The sequence below is a fragment of the Carassius carassius genome, chromosome 36 (assembly GCF_963082965.1).
Source record: "Carassius carassius chromosome 36, fCarCar2.1, whole genome shotgun sequence".
Classification (NCBI taxonomy): domain Eukaryota; kingdom Metazoa; phylum Chordata; class Actinopteri; order Cypriniformes; family Cyprinidae; genus Carassius; species Carassius carassius.
This window is the reverse complement of record NC_081790.1, coordinates 9,115,252-9,129,599: the sequence shown is the minus strand read 5'-3', so window position 1 is coordinate 9,129,599 and position 14,348 is coordinate 9,115,252. Positions and strand designations below refer to the sequence as shown.

At 36.9% G+C, this 14,348-nt stretch overlaps 1 protein-coding gene across 2 annotated transcripts; it reads left to right on the top strand.

Moving 5' to 3' along the window:
- Nucleotides 1–2,448: 2,448 nt before the first annotated feature.
- lhx5 (LIM homeobox 5) lies at nucleotides 2,449–12,451 on the top strand. 2 transcript variants are annotated; one of them, XM_059525542.1, is made up of 6 exons: nucleotides 2,449–2,655; nucleotides 2,784–2,984; nucleotides 4,937–5,160; nucleotides 7,332–7,609; nucleotides 10,418–10,583; nucleotides 11,507–12,451. In XM_059525542.1, the coding sequence occupies exons 2-6, from the start codon at nucleotides 2,812–2,814 to the stop codon at nucleotides 11,869–11,871; spliced, it is 1,206 nt and encodes a 401-aa protein (XP_059381525.1). In that variant the 5' UTR covers nucleotides 2,449–2,655; nucleotides 2,784–2,811; the 3' UTR covers nucleotides 11,872–12,451. The 2 variants fall into 2 exon arrangements, with proteins under 2 accessions (XP_059381525.1, XP_059381523.1); XM_059525540.1 differs by having other exon boundaries at nucleotides 2,449–2,984.
- Nucleotides 12,452–14,348: the final 1,897 nt, after the last annotated feature.

Sequence of the window (14,348 nt, the reverse complement as noted above, 5' to 3'; positions counted from 1 at the left end):
GTAGCTATAAAAAACAGTGCATTTATACACTTTTTCTTATGATCGGTCTTAGGCGGTACATGAATAAACTCATTGCATTTCCTTTAATTATTAATTTACATATATGGTATATAGGCTATTAAAAATGTGCAAAGTGAAGTAATCTTATTAACCTAAATTTAAGCAAAAATGTATTTAAGAAAAAAAAACTTATAAATGTCCAAATATGTTTATAATATCCATCCCTCCTGGAAGTCATTGTATAATTCACACACTGAGTCACTGCGAGCACAAATCCCTCCCGCTGTTTTCAGCACCCTGGACAGTTCCTGTATCTGCACAGGTGCCTCTGCGCGTTCCACTAGTTTTTGTTTGCATTGAAGATCTAGGACCTTTTCTCTAAAGCTTCATAGCACTGTAGCCTATTGATTACACATAGAAGAATAGGCTCTCAATAACAGTTTCTAGTTACAAATGTTAGCTTTCCCATGCATCAAATGATAACGCGTTGGTTCGTATATGATGAAAGAGGGAAGGGAGTTGTTCACATAGTTGTGGGTGCATATGTGTATACGCACAAGCTGTGGGCTGATTCGCTATTTAACCAAAAAGACTCGACAAGGTTAGGCCAGCCTGTTAATGGCTCTTCTGTCAGGGCGATTGTAAACAGATGGCACCTTTAATTTTAGCATTTAGCTATTTAAAAATATGCAAATGACTGGAAGTAGCCCAGGCGTGCATTTCACTCATATTTGCTTATTCGCGGAGGGTAACGTCAGGGGGGAAACTGAGGATTTCTTAAATGGGGAGTCAACAAAACAATACTTAGTGAGAAAATAAATAGCGTGCATCGCGAAGGGATTAGAAATGTAAGCGAAGCCAAACTCGCTGCCGTTGTTGCCTGCCAAGAACAGCGGGGGTCCCGAAACTCGCCCTTGGCTCTCCTTTTTTTTTCTAGCATGCAGCCCTCCGGCATCCCCTGACTCCAAATATTACCAAACGCTATTTAGTCACTGCTTAAGCCCTGCATGTTGTAAAAGGATTATTAATTTCAGGAGATAGATAGATAGATAGATAGATAGATAGATAGATAGATAGATAGATAGATAGATAGATAGATAGATAGATAGATAGATAGATAGATAGATAGATAGATAGATAGATAGATAGATAGATAGATAGATAGATAGACAGACAGATAGATAGATGAGGTGTTTTGTGTGAAACCCATTTTTATAAAGTAATAATAATATTAATGATGATGATGATTATTATATTTTGTTTTGTTGTTTTAAATAGTCCCCGAGATGTATTTTATTTAACATTGGGCAATGCATTGGTTATGGTGTTTGCGTTCTAATCAGATACACTAACACAACTGTAAACTACGTGCTATTTTTTACAGAGAGGGAAGCAGGTAGACAGACCACGGGTGACCTGATCCGGATTTATTCCAGTGAACAGACATGTCTGGCTTTAAGAAACCGTGAAAACACAGCTCTCCGACAATGGGCCGCAATGATATTACTGCACAATATAAAAAAAATTAAAGGTTTACATTTTAACAATAGGTCTATATGATATTGAAGTAATTTCCGCTTAATGATAAAAAGCTCCTAAAGTTTGTGAATTCAGTCTCTAATTCACTCGAATAAATTGGAGTGTGCGTAATGTTTGCATTTCTTCAGCTAACAAAATGATTACCTGGGTAAATATTTAAAATCCTTTCGATTTGAGGCTACTTTGTCAAACCGCTGGGCGATCCGGTACTCTCTATTGATGCGAGCCAGTATCTTAATCCAGTGAATTTCCCTGTAAATAGCTTTATGCATGAGAAAAGAACGGGATCCCCCACCGCGCGCACAGATCACTCCTTCAGAATTAAGACGCAGCGATGGCTATTTGGATTTTCTACACTTATTTTCCTTAGACATCATGCAAAAGACGTGCAAACGTAACGTCTATAAATCTGTCTCTATTTATCGATCATTCTAACAATTATTTACCTTGTGATTGCCACTTAGATTTAAGTCTCAAATGCTGCATAAATTAAACAGAAATAAATGGAGTCACTATATCGTCTTAATAAAAACCATCTCAAAAGTCTATGAAGAAATCGAACAGCGTTTTCTAGTCCAAATGTGCTGTCCAAGATCCAAGTCTGTTGAGGCCAAATACGCAAGCCTTCTAAATAAATACACATAGCACATATTTTCTGATTTTACTGGTAGAGTCCAAATTCGGTAAGAAGATAAAAATTGGACGCCGAAGGAATGATTAGACTAGCTTTACCACCCTCAGCCTTTATAGACGTTTAACCAAACCCAAGGTAGAACTTTGGTAGGAATCTGACAGTACCAATATTTAAACCCGTTGCCATGGCAACGTGTCCGCGATTGGCCACCGCGGCGTAAGTACAAGGAAAACGTCATCAAAACCTGAACGCGGATGCGAGAGGCTCCCGCGAACTGGAACAGAGTGATGCAAAAAGTGTCGGTGTGGTGAGTGGACACGCAGGTGGATCAAGGGCACAAAACCAAACTAGGAGGAAAACTTGGAGAAGCCTTTTTGTTATCAAACTCTCTGCAACGAATACATTTATTTTCTGATTCTGTGGATTTCTGGATGCCCACAGGTATAATGCATAACAGTCACGTCCGGAGTGTTTACCTCTAGGCGTGGTGGAGACTCGGTCTCAAGACGGAACATTTGCTCTGCTGTTGCCTCCCTCTACAAGAAGCCAAGACGTTGCTCCGCACCGATTCGTGTGGCCCCAATCCGAGGCGCGGTGCCCGTTTGGGAAGGTCGGCTCTCGGTCCCCTCCAGGGCGGAATGATGGTGCACTGCGCGGGGTGCGAGAGGCCCATTCTCGATCGGTTCCTCTTGAACGTTCTCGACCGTGCATGGCACGCCAAGTGTGTCCAGTGCTGCGAGTGTAACTGCAACCTGACCGAAAAATGTTTCTCCAGGGACGGAAAGCTCTATTGCAAAATTGACTTTTTCAGGTAAGAAGCTTCTTGCGTTTGGGCTGCCTCGCCTCGTCAAACTTCTGGACTAATCCTCATTTGAAGAATGTCGTGTAGGATTTACCTACCCTTGTTTTCCTCTTATGTGGATGAGGCTCATTTTGTGGATTAACCTGTCTAAAATGTGTAATGTACTGTTAAACCTTTGATCCTCCGTCGTTCATTAATAGCTTTTGATTGATGAGCCATTCATTGCTTATTGTATTCACACGCTTTCGACGTGAGGATTCATCTTGATGACATTTGTGCACACGATTGTGGGAAAAAAAATATCTGTTAGTAAAGTAATTGTAACCAGAAAACACGTGATTATTTTGCGCATTATATTATTATGCATTTGAATCCTGCATGGTAGGCCATATATTGGATAACTATTATAACTCCTGAACAAAATGTACTGCAAAACTTGTTTTAATTTTCCACATTTATCCAGAAATATAAACGAAAATTTCAGCGACAATTATTTATTTTTAACACACAGGAAATATATCATTTAGATCCAGTTAACCTCTAAACTGATAACTAAAATAGCCAAGATAATTTAAATGTATGGTTAATAATTCAGAAACGATTTAATAAAATGAGGGTTTAAAAATAACTATTAGTCTCGGTGAAATATTCTAAACAGCAGTCTAGTCTAATTCCATAACAAAAATAAATTTCTTTAAAAAAAAAACATTCATCAATAAAATATGCACTAAATTCCTAGAAGATTAGAACCCAAACAAGTCTTGTTTCAAAACACTTGTGTTGCGTACCTTTAATGGTATTGTTGTAGTCTCAGAACAGGCCGCGTATTTTCTTAATATTAGTGCTTAATATCACTAAATGTGTTCTGTCAGGGTTTCTTCTAGTTTACATTTCTCTGAGCTATTTAATGTCATCCTGTGTTTAAGCTTTCATATGTGCCATTGTTATCCCAAACGGCCTTGACCATCTCGTTCTATGGGGCCCATCCAGCTCTGCGCCTGAATGTGAAGCCATTAGTGGGGCGAAACAGTAATCACCCGTAATGCGTCCATTTGTTGTGTAAGTAGTGTTATGGCCTTTCACTGCGAGAGATGCATTTGAAAAGCGCGAGAGCGACTCGATACCATAATAAATGGGGGAAGAGTTAGTACATTAGTGTTAAAATAAACCCGCGGGGAGAAACAGAAGGGAGTAGTGCGCTTGACGTACCTCACAGCCAAGACCGGCCTGTATACCTGGTCTTTCTAGTCTCATTGTCATTGAAATATGTACTGAACAAACTACACGGACTGTATTATTTCTCCCTCTGCTTCGAGGGAAATAAAAACTGTAGGCGCAGATGAACAAATCAGAAAAAAGAACAACAACCTGTAATTGGCGAATTATCTCTCAATTCACAAAGGATGAATGTATAAATCTAAGAAAATCAGGTTTTGTGTATATAAATACAAAAATGTAGTTCCATTTTTTATTTTAACGACAACACGCACTCATGCCAAGTTATTAATATTACAGGTGAAATGACTTGCGTTTATTTATCACTGACTTTTTCTTGAGCCTAATGCCAAATTCCTTCAGAATGATGGCATGGTTTATTAAAATGCTTATGCCAGTTATAAATATTACATTTTCTATATAAATTATTTAGAATTATTTAAAAAAAAATTATAGCCTACATTATTATCTCATAATAATACTTTTCAAATCACTGTCAGCTGACACAGTGAGTGAAAAACGTGTGCGTGCTCCACCAGTAATGTTAGTGACATAATATGACAATTTTCTAGATATACAGAATTGACAATTTGCTTATTGCATGCACATACTACACGAAGGATATACAATTACTTTGAATGGAAAAAATTATATTCAGTATGATCCTTTACAGTGTGTTTGTGTGTGTGTGTCTGTGTGTATATATATAATATTTTTCTGCATTTCATCTCTGTGTCCCTCTGCAGGCGTTTTGGTACGAAATGCGCGGGCTGCTTGCAGGGCATTTCGCCAAGCGACCTCGTGAGAAGAGCGCGCAGCAAGGTGTTCCATCTGAACTGTTTCACGTGCATGGTGTGCAACAAACAGCTGTCCACGGGCGAGGAGCTCTACGTCATTGACGAAAACAAATTTGTGTGTAAAGAGGACTTCATGAGCGCGAGCGCTATCAAAGAGGTCAATTTAAACTCAGGTGAGCACGACGACTGGAGCTGTGCGTTTAAGAATTGTGTGTGTGTGTGTGTGTGTGTGTGTGTGTGTGTGTGTGTGTGTGAGACAGAGAGAGAGGTGGTTTCAATTTCTCTGAAAGAGTCTGACTCAGTTGTGTGAATTATCGGTCAATAACTTGGCGCTCATTTTTACCAGAATCTATTAAAATATTTCAAAATTGCATTGAAACGGCAATTCATATAAAATGACTTCAATAACATGATTCAAGTTTCGAAATTAATTTAGATTATTATTTTTGTTGTTGCTGCTGTTGTTGTTGTTGTATAAAGTATTAGTAAATACGTCAGAAATCTCTGAAAAATAAGTTTAGCTCAAGTAGTTTGTCATTTGTCTATCGTTATTGTTTTTTAAAAAGCATTGAAGCAATTTTTTAAAAACCTGATTAATAGTTATATCGATGTCAATATGGAATAACCAGCATGCAGAAATCCATTTTGTTGTCATGTGATATAAAATCTATAAAATAGAGAGAACACCTTTAGGCCATCATAACTGTGTCAAGATCATTACATTAATTTTGATGTATAATGTGAAATGCTTAAAACTCAAAATTAATGAAGAAGGGAAAATATTTTAAATTAACCATTATGTGTCCAATAAAAATATCTTAGGCTAGACATTTTTATTTGATGGTTGCACCATATGACATTATTCATTAAGTAGCTAGCTAACATATTTTAGATTTTTGTACACAACTGTAGGCCTATGTTTTTTTAACCAATTTATATTTATATTTTATATAGATATTAAGATGTCATAAAATGAATACATTCGTTTTATTAACATTCAAGAAAGCGAATTTCATTTTTCATTTAAATTAATCAATACACATTTTCTTTTTTTATTGTATATAGGCTATTTTAATGTGGCGTGTTTGTTTGTCGTTTAATCATTAGTGTTATCTCACGTGCTCTATCTTTCTAAGATGTAAATGCACATTAACAGAGCCTGTGTGTTGTATTCAAATGTAAAACCCATTCAAAGAAAACGACTAGCTTGATTCAGAGGTGTGTTGGTTCACTATTTACGCGTGTCCCCGTGACTGTGATGCTCACGAGTGTTCAGAATCACGGACAGGCTGTTTGTTTCCCAACACAAGATGACATCATTATCGCCTCCACTTGTGGGTCAGTGCTAGTCCAATTAATTTAACAGCGACTGAGTGCTTCGTCCAGTCTCTTTAAAAGGGACGTACAACACTCAGATTCATTAACGCTGCCAATGGTCTTTTGAAAACTGTGGCGTGCTATTTTTTACAGTAATCTTGATTTGAATGACTTGTATAAATGCATATTTGCAAGAAAATAAATAAATTAAAAAGAATATCCAGTCAAGGCCACTATAAGGATAAATCTCACCGTTTTTTAATTGATCATGCAAAAACAGTTACATTTGAGCTAAATTAAGCTCGTTTTTGTATTTTTAAGAATAACTTGTTTTATAATTCTAGTATAGGCTAAAAGTAAATGCAGGCCTTAAAAAAAGAAGAAAAAAAGTCATAGTCCATGTAGGCTACGTGAATATGATTCATTCAGTCCATTTTTATATATTGCAAGGCGAGGGTTTAGTGTTGTCCATCTATGGAGAAGTGTCCATAACTCATTCTCTTCAGTCCATGCGTTCTTGTCAGATAAACGTCTGTATAGTCGTCTATCCGCTCTTCTCAGACAACGACAAGCTGTTATCAAGCACAGCAGCCTGTCCCAAGAGACAACCAGACTTAATTCCTCCGATATTTTGCAGAAGTGATTCACGGTTTTTTTTTTTTGGTCCGTTATATTAAAGCAAGAAGGCCCCAATATTTGATGATCTTGAGTGAAACCCACAATCAGTTTCACAATATCTTTTACACACAAAATTTTATATTACAGGCCTATCAAATTGAATCAGTTTAGAAATGTTTAAATTAGTGTCTATAGAACCCAGTAGGCCAACATATTTATTTAGCGCTCATTAATATATTGACAAAACACATTATAAGATGTGACAATGCACATTTTTTATTAGCCTACTACTTAGAGATCTATTGTTAGGGCTATCTCAAGAGGATGGTTATCGTATATTACAGTGAACACTAAAAATCTTTTGCAATGAGTCTAATATGTTCCTCGTTGGTCCTTCGTCATACTTAAGTGTCATCATGTACGGACCGGAGTTTATCGCCCGATCTTCCGGATCCGATCCAGGACGACACGAAGGAGACGGACAATTCCACATCCTCAGATAAGGACACTAACAACAACGAGAACGAGGAACAAAACTCGTGCACGAAGCGGCGGGGCCCACGCACCACCATCAAGGCCAAACAGCTCGAGACTCTGAAAGCCGCGTTCGTGGCGACGCCGAAGCCCACGCGACACATCCGCGAGCAGCTCGCGCAGGAGACAGGCCTCAACATGCGAGTCATACAGGTAATACATTTGGACACATTCTTTTTTTTAGGCCATTTTTAGTTTATTTTATCTAGGTCATTTTATATCTACATTTCTGTCAGACAATGAAAGCATTCGCCTCAAACTAAATTAATTATTTTGGTCATTTATTTAACACAGTTAAAGAGTAGGCCTACTACTACTGTCATATAGCTCAATCAGGTGTCTATTAGAATACATTTTTTTATTCAGACTATTTCTCCAAAGTTTTAATTAATCATTTGTATTGTACAAAAGCTTGGTTTGACAAGGTTGACATTTGAAGATCATGCCCTACTCACAAACCTTATAAAATATAAAGTGAAAAAAGGAGACACGTTTAAATTGTTCAGGAAGTTCATCTAAAGGAATTGTACGTCAGTTAATAACAGAAGGCCTAAAATATAATACACTTACTTGGTTTGTCATATTTGTAGGGGTGTAATGTTCTGGTACATATAGATTATGACAAAATACAAATATCGGCTGGAATTTTCTCAGTTGTAAAACAGTTAAAGTTGTTAACAGATTTTTATCAAGTAGTAGGCCCTGAAAAAAAAAGCAAGATAATGTCAGGCACATGATATGCTTGTCAGTTCCTGCTGAGAAAATATGAATGTGAAAGACAATCTGTTCTGACAGAAGTTACAGACAAATGTTTCCATTAACTATAAGAACCTTCGGTTTTTAAAATGCTCAAATAATTGAAGAGGTGAAGTTTAACTGAAAAGGTGTTGGCTGACAAACACAACCATGCTGTAAAGTTCAGGTAAAGGTTAACACAATTAGTGCGAACGAGAGTTTTCCACCAGTTATCAGTGAAGCATAAAAATATTTAATCCTGAAACATTTAGTAATTTTGATATATCATCAAAATATTAATTACAAGGATAACTTGAATATAAATCTAAAGAAATAACAGATTTATCATCAGGTCCATATGAAATCCATATAAAACAGTAAAAGGATCTTAATTCTTAATCTCTGATGACTAAAGTTATCCTGGGTTACATCTGTGAACTCAAGCACACAGCTCATCTTCACGTGTCACTGTCATCATCAAGAAATCGCAACCCTCTCTGAATCCCAGCAAGGCTCAATACTTTGCTTCTGAGCCAAAATGGAGACAGCCTTTGCCACACGTCCCCGTTCATTTGTTATGTGTTAAATGTGGATTGCGCTCTGCGCGGGGAGCCCTCCGGAGCCATACCGGTTCAGCAACATGTGTGTGTAATCCCTAAGCAACGCTCACTCAGGAGGAGGCAAAACATTTTCATAAAAATGTACCAAACAGTTAGCCGATTGTTCTCAATAAGCAGGTGTTGCCTTTGCTGAGCATGGAGAGGAATGCTTAAGTGGTTTTAGGTAGAGAACATGTTTTGTCTCTCTAATATAGTCTCTCTCACTCTCTTTTTCTCTTTCGTACATGGCAGGATTGTGCCTCCAGAGCAGACTAACTGTTGTTAGCATATATTATGCAGTGGCAATGCAGATTCAGGCATGAATGTGTTACATTGTACCATCATACATGAAAATGTCATCTTATGGCAGACATTTTCACATCATCCTCTGCTCTTTGTTCCTGTGTAAGCAGTTTATATGTCAACAGTGTGAAAAACGGCCCTCGCAGTGTTTGTTGAAGCACACGTCTCTGGTTCTTTTGACTAAAAGGTTATATTTGAGTTCCACCAGCCCAGTGGTATGTCAGATTGCCTTGTTCTTACTAAAAGATTGAAACAATTTTCGACAGTGATGAGTCTGATATTGCATCAGTCACACACTGTTATATCAGGTCTATTTGTAATGAGCTGGCGGCGCCGTGATCAAACGATACTTGTCAGCACCGCAGTGTCTCAGAAATTATGTGCCTGCGTGCGTGCACTAAGATGAGGGACTGGTGAAATCATCCCAGTATATAAATTTTCGCAGGAATATAAATCTTGACAGTCTATTGCATTGTAGTTCGGTAATCTGACAAGATTTATTTAACAAGCCGGGCAGGATCAGTTATTAGGTGTTGGTTTCTTTCATTAATGGGTTGAGCTGCAATATAAACATGAAATAAGAGAACATTTATTTGTACATGCATGTATGTATACACACACACATACCTCTAGTGTGTGTGATTTTGATGGTCATAAGGTGGCTAACTTTGGTAAATGTACTAAACATAAATATAAAAACAAACATAAACGTAATATACTTAACATACTGCTTCATTCATCCTCTTGGTATTTAGTTAATTTGGTCCGATTATTATATATTTAAAATTATATTTCAAAGCTTAGAAAGTACTGTGGCATTATTTAGATGAACACTGACTAGTAACATTTGCTGTTAATTTCCCTCATTAAGTTGTTTAAGTGTTTGAAAAAATTCAACCCTCAAGGAAAAATTTAATGAAATAAGAAAAAGTCACCTTAATTTCATTCCAAACATGCATAAGATTTGAAGATATTTCGAAAAAAAATGTTTGTCTATTCACAGGGTCAAAGTTGTTTGGACCCCATTTACTTTCATTGTATGGACAAAAGCTGTTCCTCAAAATATCTTTTGTGAAGAAACAAAGTCTCTTTAACAAACATAAGACGAGTCATGATGAAAGTAAACATCTTGTTTAGTTGTTTTATGTGGTGTTATTACTCACACCACTCACCTAAACCATCAGGTCACCTTGGACAAGTGTAGAAATTCAGCCGTTTTCTAACTGGAGAATAATGTGAAATGTATAAACATGTGAGGTGCATCTCATCTCACTTACCTCTTTGTTGTAATTACATGGTGTATAATTGTGGCTTTGCCTTGTAGGTGTGGTTTCAAAATCGGCGGTCTAAAGAACGCAGAATGAAGCAGCTCAGCGCTCTCGGTGCTCGAAGACACGCTTTCTTCAGGGGACCACGCAGAATGAGGCCACTGGGAGGAAGACTAGAGGACCCTGACATAATGGGCCCTGGAGGATACAGCTACTATGGAGGTTCATAAACACAAAGAATGTTCTTTTTGTCAAAACACACATTTACACACAACATGAGCTGTCTTTCACACACACATAAACCCTGTATCTTCAAGGCTTTCCTTTCACCTTGAAAGCACAAAGACTTTTACAAGCAGTTTCTCTTTGGTATTAAGATGCTTCAGAATCACCCTTTTTAAAGTTATTGTTAACTTTATATTTATATTAAGTTTTGTGTTAAAAATTTACCACAGAATCCAAAAAACACAGAATCTATCACTCGGCGAGCAAGTGGCGTTTCTTTATAGTAAAATGTCTTTTGATGATTGATTAGCACATTAAAGTATCACAACTGCAGGAAAAAAATAATGGAATTGGGGAGGAATGTTAATGACTTTCTGTAGCACTAATTATATAGGCCAACCGCAAAGGTATGATGGAGCGAGAGGATGGATACGAGAGTAAAAATGAAGAAACATGCCTCTGCACTCTCCTATGATTTCCACAATTATTTATATCCTCTTTCCTCACCTTTCATTAGAGTATTTTCATTCATTAGCACGGTCCTTTTTACATTATCGTAATAAATTTGGTCGTAGCCAAACTATTCTGACACATTGTCTTGGAGAATGAGGAAAAACATGAAATTGGTAATCAAATAAAAGTATTACTCACTGTGAGTTAATTAAATGTCATTCATTCTTATTTTTTAAAATGGTAAACAAAACACAATGGAGTGTTTTACAAGAATATACTCTTTCAGTTTTTCTACTTTAAAATTTAACATGTAATTCAAGGTGTTGTCAGTTTGTTTTGATTCTTCATGATATTGGATAGCAATCTAACTGCTTCTACACCATTTTTTTTAATGTACTTACTCTAAAAAGCATGTTTTCTTTTAAATATCAGAAACATTACTAATTGCTCTCTGTTTTTCTCCTCAGAATACCAAGGTGACTACTACGGGCCAGTGGTCAACTACGATTTTTTCCCTCACGGACCCCCTTCCTCACAGGCACAGTCTCCAGCCGAGTCACCTTACCTCCTCAGCTCGGGTTCAGGAGCTCTGGAGGGCGGCCCGGTCGCCGCTCACCATCCTTCAGATGACCAAAGGTTCACGGACATGATCTCCCACGCAGATACCCCCAGTCCTGAGCCAGGCATGACCGGACCTCTCCATCCCAATCCACAGGGGGAGGGTGGCTTCACAGGGGGTCCGAGTCCACCCTTCCCCCTGGTTAACAACACCAGTTACAGCGGCCCCATGTCCCATCCTGGTCAAGAGTTGGGGGAGAACACTGTTTGGTAGGACAGAGAGCTGGGAAAGACTCTGAACTATGGACACCAGAGGGAATTCCACCCTAAACTGGTCTGCCTTAGTGCTATAGGTTACTGAGGGAAGGTTTATTGGCTGGTCATGGACCAGAACAACCAATATATGGACCTGAAAGGTGGAAAGACATCATGCAAATGACCTTCTCTTGCGGTTTATTTTCTACGGTCAAAGGGTGTGTATTGTCAGTGGTTGGTCTTGACCAATCACATTGGTTTGATTCCATTTATATGGTTTCCTGAGTTCAATATTACGATTGCTACAATAACGCAGATGTTCGTCCAAGGGATTTTCTACTGCTTTGACTTACTGATTAGTAAAAGCTGTCAAAATGCATTTGATGATCAGAAGCGAGCTAGTACTTAAAGGTAACACCATTTTCATCCTTGCGTTGGCTTTAGTTTCTTCTTTTTCTGAGATTCTGAGACTCAATTTCTTCAAATTAAAAAATATATATTATTATTTTCTGTCTTCAAACTGGTCCATTTGTAACATTTGGTTCATTCATTCATTAACTGTTGAATTGTTTCATTAAACATTTCGATGAACACTTGGTTTACCTGTGTTCTGATGAATCTATGCCTGCCAAAAACTTTGTGCTAATCAAATATCTGATACATAATTTGACTTTTAAGTTCACGGAATCAAAAATTATTACATGTTTCTGAGGGGGAAAAGTTATTTTTAGTTGAAGTAGAACGGTTAACCCTACTATGGTCAAACTGACCCAAGAGTTACAATTTGCAGTCCAACAACTAACCTTAAATAACCAACAAGTTAATTGCATTTTCTAATTTAAGTATACAAGATATCATTAAGTTCTACACAGAAATATTGATGTTAAGTTGCTGTAACTCTGTTAAAGCTACCAGGGTTAAAATGACCCTCACACAGCAAAGAAGGGTTAACTAAACATTAGGTTGACTATGAGACCTAAATGATGTTGGGTTTAAAAACACCTTATACACAGTAACGCTTAGCATTCAGTATGTCCTAAAGCTGGATATACATATACACTTTTGGTTGTTTCAGGAAGTAGTTTGTCAGTACGTGTTTAGCATTTTAACAATTCAAATTTTTATATTAATTAAAGTTCCATGGACATCACCCTTAGCTTTCGTGACATCACACAAGAGGAAGATGCCACTTCAAAAGAGGACAAAATCAGTAACTATGGATTTTTTATCTCTTCAGTATTCACACTTAAAAACAAACATATGCACCTGCAGCACATGGAGACATCTGCCTTACCCAAATCACTCCCATCCCCCATCTTATACATAGAGGCCTTTGCCCACACAGTGATCTGTCACTGAGAAGCTCACAGAAACGCCTGATGAGTCCGTGCGTTGTTCAACTTCATTTAACCTTCGCTTTAGTACCTTGCTTTGAAAAAAATCTTTTAATGGAAATGATTTTCAAAAGAACACTGAAGCCATAATGAAGAATCTCCTTTAACAGCTGAGGTCTCTCTTCTCAATGAGGGGAAAACAAAAGGACGGGACAGGCAACATCTGTGATTTACTACTGCTCCCTGAACAGCCTCCAGACTGAAAACAAGCGCCATCTGATGGGCTAGTGAAGAAAAACAATTGTCTAGACAAATGTCACCTGGACATAGGGGGCATAATTTTGTAAGTATTTAATTATCTAGTTTTGACACTAAAGAGGAATATAGAAACTGACACTATAATTTTTAGGTTTTAAGGATTCAAGGTACTCAAAATATACAGTATCTAATCTGGGTTACATTTCATTTAAATTCTTAAGACATCCCATTTTTTGCCAGTTGTTGTTAAACCAAATTTTGCATGTTAAAATGTTAAATCTCAAATTTTGCATAACCAAATAAGCACTCATATTAAAGGTTCATTGAAACTTAATTGTATTTATTTTATTTTTTTACCGTTAATAAAAATGATTTAACATGAACAAAAAAAAGAAACTGATATTTTTTTTTTTAAAAAAAGAAAAAAGTTATCTAATTTAATTAATATTAATTTAATCAGTACATTTTATAACCACAAATAATATAAATTACAAATTCAGTACTACTAGGTCTTTCAGCACAGCATTCAACCAATTTAACAAATAACAAAATAAATAAATCTCATAGTCCACCAAACAAAAATAAATAACACAAAATAAAAATCACATAAGTCACTAAACAAACAAAACAAAAACTAAAAACCTAAGAGCTGACCAAATCTATGAGCTGACCAAACAGGATGAATCGCCAAAATCACTGAACAAACTAAACCACCAAGCAAAATTCACCAAATGTCACAACACACAATACTAAATTAATCTTAAAAGACCACCAAACAAAACAGTCAAGTTACTGAACAAAACACATCAAACAAATCAAATCATAAAAGAGAAGACATTAACAACAAAAAAACTATAACATTCTTAGAGCAATTATAACAAGACAAACTTTCAAACAAATCAAA